Source organism: Pinus tabuliformis, chromosome 3_2 (genome assembly GCF_031772625.1).
Source record: "Pinus tabuliformis cultivar Carrire ecotype Pingquan chromosome 3_2, CPIR1, whole genome shotgun sequence".
Taxonomy (NCBI): domain Eukaryota; kingdom Viridiplantae; phylum Streptophyta; class Pinopsida; order Pinales; family Pinaceae; genus Pinus; species Pinus tabuliformis.
The window spans coordinates 848,362,689-848,374,261 of NC_142302.1; the positions used below are offsets into that span (position 1 = coordinate 848,362,689).

General features: G+C 36.1%; 1 protein-coding gene across 1 annotated transcript; it reads right to left on the reverse strand.

Annotated features, from left to right (window-relative positions):
* Positions 1 to 2,864: 2,864 nt before the first annotated feature.
* Positions 2,865 to 5,435, reverse strand: LOC149183331 (ABC transporter G family member 35-like). Its single transcript, XM_089418699.1, has 8 exons — positions 5,372 to 5,435; positions 4,969 to 5,259; positions 4,711 to 4,794; positions 4,462 to 4,595; positions 4,081 to 4,308; positions 3,607 to 3,777; positions 3,266 to 3,521; positions 2,865 to 3,122 (listed from the first exon to the last, which is right to left on the reverse strand). The coding sequence occupies exons 1-8, from the start codon at positions 5,372 to 5,374 to the stop codon at positions 2,865 to 2,867; spliced, it is 1,425 nt and encodes a 474-aa protein (XP_089274825.1). The 5' UTR covers positions 5,375 to 5,435.
* Positions 5,436 to 11,573: the final 6,138 nt, after the last annotated feature.

Sequence of the window (11,573 nt, forward strand, 5' to 3'; positions counted from 1 at the left end):
TACAGGAAAAATTACTTCCCACCTGAGTCAACCCTCCTCGCTGAATCTTCTGCTACATTGTTCCTTCTACCACTGACAAATTTCGATTGGAAAGACTTACCTCTTTGTCGACTCACTCAGAGAGAGTTTTCCCACGAAATCCCATCTTCTTGGCTTGAACTGCACAACCCCCTGGGAGATTCGAATTAATACCCTTGCTGGAATTTTGAATTCCCATATCCTTTCAACGCTGGGTCTTTCGGCTTCTTCCTTCTGCTTCCCTTTAGCTCTGATACCATGTTAAAATTTCTAAATAGAAATTCTACTGCAATGATTAATATTATTTCTTCTACTTATTATCTCAGAAATAAGTCATTCACAATTTTCTTACGGAAAATATCAAAATATATTCTACTGTGGCCTTCACAATTAAACCATTGCAAAAAGTAAATGTAAGGAAAAATACTGGCACAAATACAATCACAATGAGAGTTATTTTTGAACAATCATCTCCAAAAAAACCCAATGTGGGAAAACTAGTGCATCAGATGAGGGTTTTATTATTCTTCAACAAATTCTCATGTACAAATTACAACTAGCAAAATAGGAATGATAAATTTTATAGACACTTCTTGACCAAGTTCTACCCCAAGTGAAGCACTTCTTCTTCCCCAGAATCCTTCTAATCCTCCCTACGTCAAACTGCTCTCCCTGGCTGAGCGTTAAGTTGCCCATGCATTCTCTGCATCTACCTTTGCGCTGCCTCTTTCTATGTCACCCTGTTCCTGCTCTGCATCTTGCTGCCTTGCACTCTCTGAATATGATGATGCCCTCTCTTCCTTTCTCACGTGCAACTTTCCCTATGATTCGATTTTTCTCTTGTCGAACTTCGACCAGTGATAAAATGCATCTCTCATAGGTGATCCAACAGGCAAAGAGAGAACCTTTCCCTTGATGAAGGAAACCCTCATCCAGGGAAAATTTTAAGAACACCCCTAAATTTATGTATAATAAATGGGCGAATCCCCATGATACATAGGAAAAATGGAAGGCGATTTTATCAATAATATAATATGTATATATAAAAAATTTGGTGAATCTCTCACCAAATTATATTATCTTGTAAAATCATGGCGAATATTTCACCGAACTATAAAATCTTGTAAGATCTTAGTGAATCCTTCACTGAATAATAAAAAATTGTAAAGTCTTAGTGATTCTTTTACTATGTTATAAAACATTGTGAAATCTTAGCGAATTTTTGATAAAGTATACAACCACATATACAACCACATATGATAATAGGAAAACATATTCATTAAATTGTAATATACTAACTTACATGTTCGAAAAAAAGAAACATAATTTGTTCTTCCTATAAACAATGTTGCAAGCTTCAATGGGCATGTTTGTCAAGGTTCTCACTGCACACTCTTGCATATCCCTCTATCAGTTTTGATAATATTCCACCAAAAATTTCTTGTATGTGTTGATCTTGACTACCACTTCTTGCAACTCCACCTTCCTTTCTAGCCTTATAGTGTTTGGATTTTTCATTAGAGTAAGGTGGGCCTTCACTCTAACCATCATGCTATAATGATTTTTCATAATGTTATTAGAACAATTATCAAAATATACTCGGAACCCCTTGATTGTATTTTTAAAGTTGATTTTTTTTTATTTTTATTTTTATTTTTATTTTTTTAATGTAAACATTGTGAGAAGCTCTTATGCATTGGAGATATAATGGTACTTCTTTTAATCAAGTCTATGTTTGGACTCATAAAGGATACAATGTTAGGTAAGGGAGGTAATTAAGATTCTACCAGTTTTAGTTACTTGGTTTTTTTTGAAAAGGTAAAAAAGGAAGTCCAATGCTTAAAACTTGTATTTCTTATTGGCAACCACTTCAAAGTAAATGATATATTACCTTTGTTTTCAGAGAAATTATTCTTAAATATACATTTAAAACAACTACATTATATAACACAGTTTTTTTTGTTTTGCTTAAATGTCAAGTTACAAATTTCAAGGACTACACAACATAAGATATTTTATTTGGTTTAAATGGCAGGGTTTTGGAAATTATCCCAAGACTTGAATTTGGCTTGAAACCTTTATATATATGTGTAATTCAAATGAAACAATAAAATCATGCTGAAATATTTAACAAATTGTAATCTTATCAATGAACAAAATCTAGAGTAACTTCAATCTATTTGAAATTGGTAAATAATGACTTATAATACACTCTCTCTCCCCTTAAATATGGGGGACTTGAATCTTATGGTTTTACATAAGACTTCATAACATGACTTGAATTTCATGGTTTTACATAATGCTTCATAACATTAAACCAAATATTAAACTAATATGTATGATATTGGAATTTTATTTTAATAAATCTAATTTTGGATAGAATAAGTCAGTTCAAATATTCCTGGTATGCTCTCAGTTCAAAGATTCTATAATATAAATGGGTGATAGAGTATAGCTCTATAAAATGAGGATGGTTATAGATTTGCATGCCTTTCATAACCAGTAGTGTATAACCATTGTTGTTTATGAAAGTAGTGTATAACCAATGTTGTATTGCAGAGTGATTAGTGGAGTCATTTCACTCAACTCAGACAAAAAAACATATCTTGAAGCATGTTGTTGTGTATATAGGAACAACCAGGCTATAAGATAATATCCTAATAACAATTCAAAACCTAAATTTACAACAACATAGTTATAAAAAATAGAAGTTTTCAATGACACACATTCATCTCACTGCAACTGAAGCTTAACGGTTTCCTGTATACTCTTCAGCCAAGGATTATTAAGCAGACCCATCAAGGAAAATAATATAAAATATATCTGATGAGCATGTCAGGGGATGTCTATCTTTTCTGGAAGTTGAAGTGTTTGATGGCCAGAGCAAAGAACAAAGCAAAGACAACGGGGATACACACCATCACCAGTGCTAAAAAGTCGTGTCTCATCCCGAAATAAGATTTTATGAATGTGCCCACCTTCACTTTCCCATATGCTGTCTCCATCTCAGTTTCTACATCACCCAACTGTGAAGCAATCAGACCATAGAGTGTCCAAGAAACAGGAGTTTCCCAGTAGTACCATCTCCACCATACAGGTATTTTCTGTTTTCAAAACTCAACCAGAGAATTTACCTTGTTAGGATCACTCAATAGGGGGATTGCCAACTACAGTCAACATTGCAATTCAAATCATTGTTGGAAGAAAAAATTGATGAAGGGATCAAGAGTTGAAAATATGGCCTTACAGGTCGAGGAATAATGAAACCACAAAAGAGATTCCATGCAGAATAAAAAGTTGATGAAATGATTGCAGCAATATGGTAACTTGGAGTCAAGGCTACTGTCATCATTCCATAATATGTATAGTATAGAAAAGTGAAGAACATAACGAAGAGGAACCATAAGAACTTGGGAGCTGTCCACTCGAAAGAAATCATAGAATAGACCAAGATGGCATAGACTACAGACTGTATCAAAACATAGGGCACCTCAATTGCCACCGGTACAGATAACAAGGATGGTCATTCGATGAAATTGATCTTCATAACAAAACTATAATTGACTAGCTGTTCACATTTAGATTACCTGTCCAAGGGCATAAGGAAGTGTTGAATACATTCCAGCAGCTTTTTCTCTATAAAAGATAGTTCGTTCAACCTCGACAATTGGTTGGACACTCGATGAATTGCTAACACCCAGAAAAAGTACAGCACAGTACATCGATCCCATAATATTCATTAGATCTTGTTGTTTTCCTCTGTAAAAGGACACTGAAGAATACTTAGACAACATTGAGCAGTTGAAGCAAAAGACGTTAAGAGAAACACAATTTACTCTGCTTACAGAGAACAACAAAATAGTTTTCAAGGGAACAAATAAAGACTACAAGTTCACTTGGAAGACATACGTCAAACTGATTTCTCAATATGCTAAGTGACTCTGTTGACTCAAATATGTAATAGACAATAAACTAATCAATGATAGAGAAAACAAAATGTCAAATTGAGGCCGGACCAGTTTTGCAAATAAGTCTATTATGCCTGTCAAGAGAGTGTCCAACCTCTTTGTTCCAAGGTCCCAAAAGATGGTTCCAAATAGTAGGGAAACCACTGTAGTGAAGAAAAACCGCACAACATTATAGTGTGGATTCCTCCAATATGACCAATGTTTCTTCCAAAGGCATGCTAGGCATTGAACTTTGAAGGACTGTGCATACTGTGTTGGAAAATTCAAATCCTGCAAGCCGGGAGCAGGGGTGCTTAGCTCTTTAATAAGAGCTTGATTCCATCTGAAAGCAGAACAACACATCAGTCAAAAAAGGTTTAAAAAAAATTGTAGTCTATTCTTCAGGGTGACAAGTGACAAAAAAATAGCAAAATCAGATATGCGCAATGAAAAAGCTCTTTCTCAAACAAGTTCCTACAATTACGTCTAGACATACTCATAAAGTGTTGATTTTCTGTAGATTTCAACAAAGTCCACACCAAGCCTTTCCTCAACAACTATGGAACTCACTTCTAGTGCCCATGTCGCTAGATTGTATCCTTCTATAATCTGCGGTACTTCTGGAACGACCTAACCAACCAAACAAGAATCAGACAAGATCACTATTTTCTACCATGGATTGATAATGGTAAGCACAATCATTTACTAAATAGCTTATAAAATACAATAAAAAAATCACCCTTACCTCAAAATACTCAATGAGTTTATGAGAATGACGACCCAAAGGACCTGTGTAGATGATTTGGCCACCCCTTTTCAGGAGTAAGAGCTGCAGTTCAAGAAACCAATAAAACTGAAGATTTAGCAATTATTGGTTCTGTGGAACCCTGCTTTATTCTAGCCCTTTTCACCCCTTTCCTTTTGTTAAGCCAAGCAAAGAAACATAAAAAAATGCTATTTGTTTCACATTGCATAGATTGATCATGAAAGTTTTTGAATTGACCTCATCAAAAGCTTCAAAGATATCAATGTTGGGTTGGTGGATGGTACAAACAACTGTTCGACTTGTATTGACTGTGTTGCGAACAGTACACATAACTATTGCTGTAGCACGGGCATCTAGTCTGGAAGTTGGCTCATCCATGAAGATTATAGAAGGATTGGCAACTAGTTCTACTGCTATGGTAAGTCTCTTCCTTTGCTCTGTAGAAAGACCTGTCACTCTAGGCAGCCCTACAAGAGAATCTCTCAAAGGAGTGAGCTCCACAAGCTCCATGACTTCTGCAACAAAAATCTGCAGTTTATTGTAACAGCAAAAATTTGTGAGCACAAGTTGTTTGCATGATCTCATTAACAAGGGAATATTTCACTCGAGTACTGCATGCAAAGGGGAAATCTAGACCAACCATTCTAGTTTTCTCATCAACCTTGCAAGGAAGACAGAGCTACGCGAGTGATTCAAAGACTATGACATTTGGAGAGTGGATGTCATTTTGTTCACAGTATCCTAAAATGCGAGCAAATGTTTCTTGCTTCTTGGGGAATCCAGAGATGCTTATGGCTTTCAGGTCAACCTTGCAAAATCAAATATTCAGGCTTTCAACATGTCTGAGAAGGAGGCATCTAATACTACTATCACCTATAAAGAAGAGGAGGTAAAAATGGTGACATCCTACACTTACACTGGAGTAGTATCCTCTGGCCCATCCTTCAGTGTAATCCCAACAACAAAATCAAGGTGGAGTAGAGGATACGAAGGATCAGAAACACTATAGAAAAAATGTTTCCAGGTCAACTTCCAAGATAGGTCATGTATCCAAGACCCACCTCTTGATGTTTAGGCTCTCAAACCACCAAAAAGCCTCCTCCCTAAATTTTTGTTCCAAGCCCTAGTTTTTTTCTCTAGCCTCAAAAGGACCAAATTTAAGGAGATAAATTTATCTTGGAAGTTGACCTGGAAACATTAGATGGGTAGTTGTTAGTGGATGGGAGGAGAGTTGTGAGTTTGGTCCCATTTCCCTTCCCAGATCACACATTGTTGAGTAACCTGAGGTCTTGGCTCGCTTACAAAACTTCAGGATTACATGCTTAGGCATGGTTAAAGGAGTGGATTCAAGAATGACAACACATAGTTTCCCTGGATATTAGCTCGAGGTACGAGAGTCTCAAGGTCTGTATAGTGCCTAGACATATAATATTAGCTACGTGCCCTGTTTCCTACATTGGTTTAACTATCAGGCATTTTAGTGGCTAGTCTGTGCATCATTTTGTAATCCCCGGGAGTCATAACAAGGGATTTACTCTCTTGTTGTGAGTTGCTTAACACTCTTCCATATTAAACAATATCTGGTAATCTTCTCAATAGTTTGGTTGTATGCCACCCCATTGTATGGATAAGTACTGACATGACAAAACCTTTGTAGGCAACCTTAGTATGCAACCTACTGTCTAAAATGGGACCTATCATCCAATAATACAAAACCCTTGCATGACATATCATCACAGTAAATAAATTGATTGCTTTCAGCGTGGATGGTACATGTGAGGTCATTGGTTCACTGCCCTGTTTTACCATAGAAGCATAAGGTAGCATTACAATATGCAATCGACAATGTCATAGTCTATTATTAGACTCATTGGAAGCTAATTCATGTGATGCTATTGGTGATTCTCACTAGGCATCATTGGTTACCCCATGAATTGCAAGTACAAGCTACATGGATAGTGGTACTCTTAGAGGTATTGAAATAAGGCTAAGCACTAGTATGCCACTTAACATCAGTGTGTTATATCCAGCATTATTGGTAAAAGGCATTTGAGTCCTTAATTCAAGCCTAATGAAACAATAATGTGGCTTACGATTGACCTCACTATCTCATGCACAAAGATCACAAACCTACTATTTTTTCTGCACTTGTCCCTAATTGTTTCATAATTTAACACGCCTTATCAGTGGTTGCATAGCTGGTATGAATAGACTAAATCTAGCATGGATACTGCTAGTCAAACAACCATATTTGGTGCATGTACTAGATAATTTACTGTGAGGTAAATATAGCCATAAGACCTCTGATATAATAAAGGATTTTTCTATCAATGTGCTCACAAAATGTTTTTTGTGTTGGTAATTTTTTTTAAAAGGGACTCATTATGTATATCTAGAATATAATACAATAGGATCTTCATGTCAATTGAGATCAGATCTTTAGATCAAGTAACCATTGAATGTGAGGAAGTCAATCCAATTATTATGATGAAAACTAGCTGACAAGATTTGCAAGATAATAAACTAAAATGAATATTATTAGTGTTTTGTTTCTTCAGATTGCATTGACTCACTTAGATGGCAGACTTATTGTAATTGTAGTGCCCGCTCTAGTTGACTGACAGTGATATGACACAAACATTTATTTAGCCATAAGGCCCACATTTTATTCTTTGAGGACCTCAGGTTGAGGATCCGGGCACTTGACACTATTATTAGTGATTGAGATATTCATGGTTGTGATGTTTATGAATGCTTTCCGTTGATATTATGATAGCATGAATGTTTATGTATTTTATCTATTGGTGTTCTAATGATTGCAACATTAAATAGTTTATGTATCTTATCTATTGGTGTTCTGATGATTGGAACATTAAATAGTTAAGTTTGGTCTCTAGTTGAATTTATGATGATGAGGGTAGTAAAGAATATGTAGGCTCTCTACTAAAAGCATGATGATGATAAATTTGATGGATAGGTATATTTCTATTTGCTGTTACGATGTTGATAGATTAATAAATATGTATTTTTCCATTGATGTTTAATGATGATAGCCATGATGGATGTGCACCTACTTTCTTTAGTTCAGGCTTACAATGGACAATGATGTGAATGACTAGGAATTGGCAATGATGCTATTTTGACAATGACTAACATTGAGAAACCTTGTTACTGATGATTATTGAGTATGGCAGGAAACCATCAGAGGCACTCGCATATGACGAGTTGATGACACCTGGTTTGATGAAAATTCATATTATTTTTATATTTGACAGTCTAAGTCGATCTTGAAATCTGCCATATATGTTAACTATATTCTGATGATATGTTAATGGTTGCAGGCACAGATTAGTTGCTTGACCGAATGACTCACATATGGGTGATGGGGTTGTACAAGTGGATGGAACTACATGGGAGGGGTGGGACAGAGTCCCTGATCTCACCCACTAGCACTCCCGCCGTGACTTGGGTTGGAAGGGTTGAAACACCTTCGCCTTGAAGATCACGATGCCATGAGGGCAGGTCCCAAAGTTGGGTCGCTCATGAGGACTTTACCGGGGGGCGCGCATCAAGGCGGATCCCTTGATCCCCAACACCATTAGTCTCACTATAGCAGGCAACATAAGAGATGATAGCAGTCTATGACGTTGCACTATACTTTCCCCTCGTAGTCACTGGATGCTTGAAGGGCAAGTGGTGTGGCACCCTTGGAACTTCAGGGAAATTTCTTGAAGGACACGACCAACTTGGCACCCTTGGCATCACAAATAAACTATTAGGTGTGGCACCCTTGGAACTTCTAGGGAAGTTCTTGAAGGGCACAACCAAACTGGCACCCCTGACATCACAAATAAACTATTAGGTGTGGCACCCTTGGAACTTCTAGGGAAGTTCTTGAAGGGCACAACCAAACTTGGCACCCTTGGAATCTTTAAAAATAAATAATAATAAATAAATATAAGCAAGGAATGAAAACTAGGCAAATTTACATCAAGGGTAAATGATGATTAGAAACCAATGCAATTAAACCAAAAATAAAACTTGGAATAAGGAGGATCATAGGAAGAATTAAAATAGAGTACCTTAAAAGTTCTATCCTTCCCATGTTGGTAAGTACTAGGAAGATTATGTGGTTTAATTAGGAAAAAGGGGAAAGACAAACATAATGGTAAGGATAAAGATTAATCCTAAACTAATTTAAACCTAATTAAGAAAAGGTGAAGGTGAATTAAAATGAGAATAATAAATTAAATTTAGAGAAATGTAGAGAAGCTCCATGTGTCAACAACCAACATAAGAATATCCATCTAGGAGATAACCTGAGTTAAATTAGGGAGTAGATTGGGGATAAAATCTTGACTCATTAATTGACTTCAAGTAATGAACACAAATTAAGGAATAAAAGGGGGGAATAAAGAGACAACTAGGAGAAGAAATAGGAATCTTGTGGAGGTGAGGAAAATATTAGTTTTAAATAAAAATTTAAGTAAATAATTTTGGAAGACCTTTGATGTGAGAATGACACATGGGTGGGTGAATAATCAAGCTATTGAATTATAAAAAAATAATTAATTATGCATGACATGACAAGTGTCACCTATGCAGACTACTATAAAAGAAGGGGCAAGCCATGGGAGAAGGGACTTTTTGGGAACCCTATTGTTGGATGGATGAGATGTTGTCAGAGCAGTGATTACGAAGCTATAGTGAGTTTGGTGAGGTAGAGGATTTAGAGAGGGGACTCTTGAGCCAAGGTGTGCTCTCCTCTACTAGCTAGTGCTTGTCTCCATTGTACAACCCCATTGCAGCTCGGGGGTCTGCGGGGAAGAAGAGTACCCAAGGAGTAGGCTAGGAGGTTAACCGGTGAGTCTTCGCATCCGGAACAAGTGCGTCATCATTCACTCGCGGAGGTGACCAGCTACAAGGGAATACCAGCAACAACAGAGCAAGTGGAGTCTCGCCTTCTGGTGAACGGTACATATGTATTTCATGACTATTGATCTTAGTTAAAAGCATGAAATGTTATGATATGTTTCCTGAATGAGTGGCAGGAATGTGGGTGCAAAATAAATTTGAATTTCAATGCGTTGTTTTTCTGGTTGTAATTGCTGTTTAAAAATATATATATATATATATATAGTCTCATTGTGGTCCTTACAGTAATGAAATCAAATCGACCACATTTGCAAAATCAGAAAAATAAATCATTTCCTTCTCTCTTAAATGGAAGATTGTAAGCCAATTAGGTAGTATTCATTGTTACAAGCTCAAGGCCAATATATCACATAATTATTACCCCGTTACATCAACCATTTGCTTCTGTGTGCTCAAAATCTTTGCCAGCGATGTCTTTTTTTTTACCCATTTAACGTCAATGTATATTTGCTAGAATATACACATCAAGATGGTGTTAAGATAGTGTTGTGTGTTAAATGCATTACTCATCACAACATGGTGTCAAGATATATAATTAAGTGTTGTGTGTTGAATGTATTATTCATTTCAAAAAAATAAATAAAATTAGGGGTTGTTACAGATTCCATGGAAAGCACATTATAGTGATGAGTTGTTCTAAGATGAGTATGAGGTATGGAAATACAACCCTATAAAGAGACCAACAAAAGTCTGCCAAAGTCGGAAGTTTGATGCTTGGATGTAAGATATATTCTATCAATTTTCTTACAATCTCGTTTGGGATCAATGGTTTTCTTTGGCAACATTCTTATAGACCTCAGCTAGAAGAAATGACTACTTAAATGCTTGGTTGAAAATCCTTGTATCAAAGTTGTGATCCACTCCTTAGTCAGATCACAGGAATGTATCAAAGGATAATTATGATGGCTATTGAAGGAGCCACGTCACCTACAATTTCAGTGATGAAACTCACAATATGATCTTCAATCATACAGAAATATTGATACACCTTCTGATCTAGGAAATTCATCTTGATATTTCAAATGACAACATCATAATTTGGGTTATGGCTCAAAGCAAGATAAGGTCAATGCTGAAAGTTGAAGTGTGAGATAACAAACCTGTGTTTTTCCTTGAAAATATTGCATTGTGTTCAGAAGCAGGATGTTGAAAAGCTCATGAAAGTATCACGCCATTTGTTGTCATGAATATTACATTGTTAAGTAAAGGACCTGGAAGATGCAGTGCATTTGGTTATTGCTGGTGCCAAGGGCATTTGAAGGATGGAACCTATTTTTGTTCAATCTTGAAAGTTAAGAATTCGAAATAAGGAAAAAGATCACTGTCAAAGCACATTGTGATGGAGCAAGTTCACCGTTTGACATAACAAGCTTATAATGAAGAAAAAGGTCGAGTCCTCTTTCAAGTTTGGAGACAAAAGTACTCTCAAGAAAGATGAGTCATTTGCAAAATTGAATTATTACTAACTGATATGATAAAGGATGAGCTACTTGGATTGAAAAGGTCAAAATCAATGTTTAGCTGAAAATATAGAGTTGCAAGAATATCCTTCCTAGTACTGCTAAAGTAGTAACCAAGTATGCTATGGGTCTATCATATTTATCTCTTGATGAAGACATCTCATTGGAAGATCCATGATCTTGACTCATTTGCTTAGTTTGATATCAAGATGAAATATCCTTTGATTGTTTTCTGAGGCATTGGGACTCTATGATTTTTTGGACATTTGGTTATGAAAAGGAAAATTGGCACATTACAAAGTCTGATTGGACTTGCAAGGGGTGTAAAATGTAACTAGGATTTATCCTAGAAGACTAGAAGTCTTGAATGTAAAAATCCTAGGGTTTGTAGATAAAACCCTAGATCTAGATTAACGTTTTCGCTAAAAGAAGAAACCCTAGCCTATG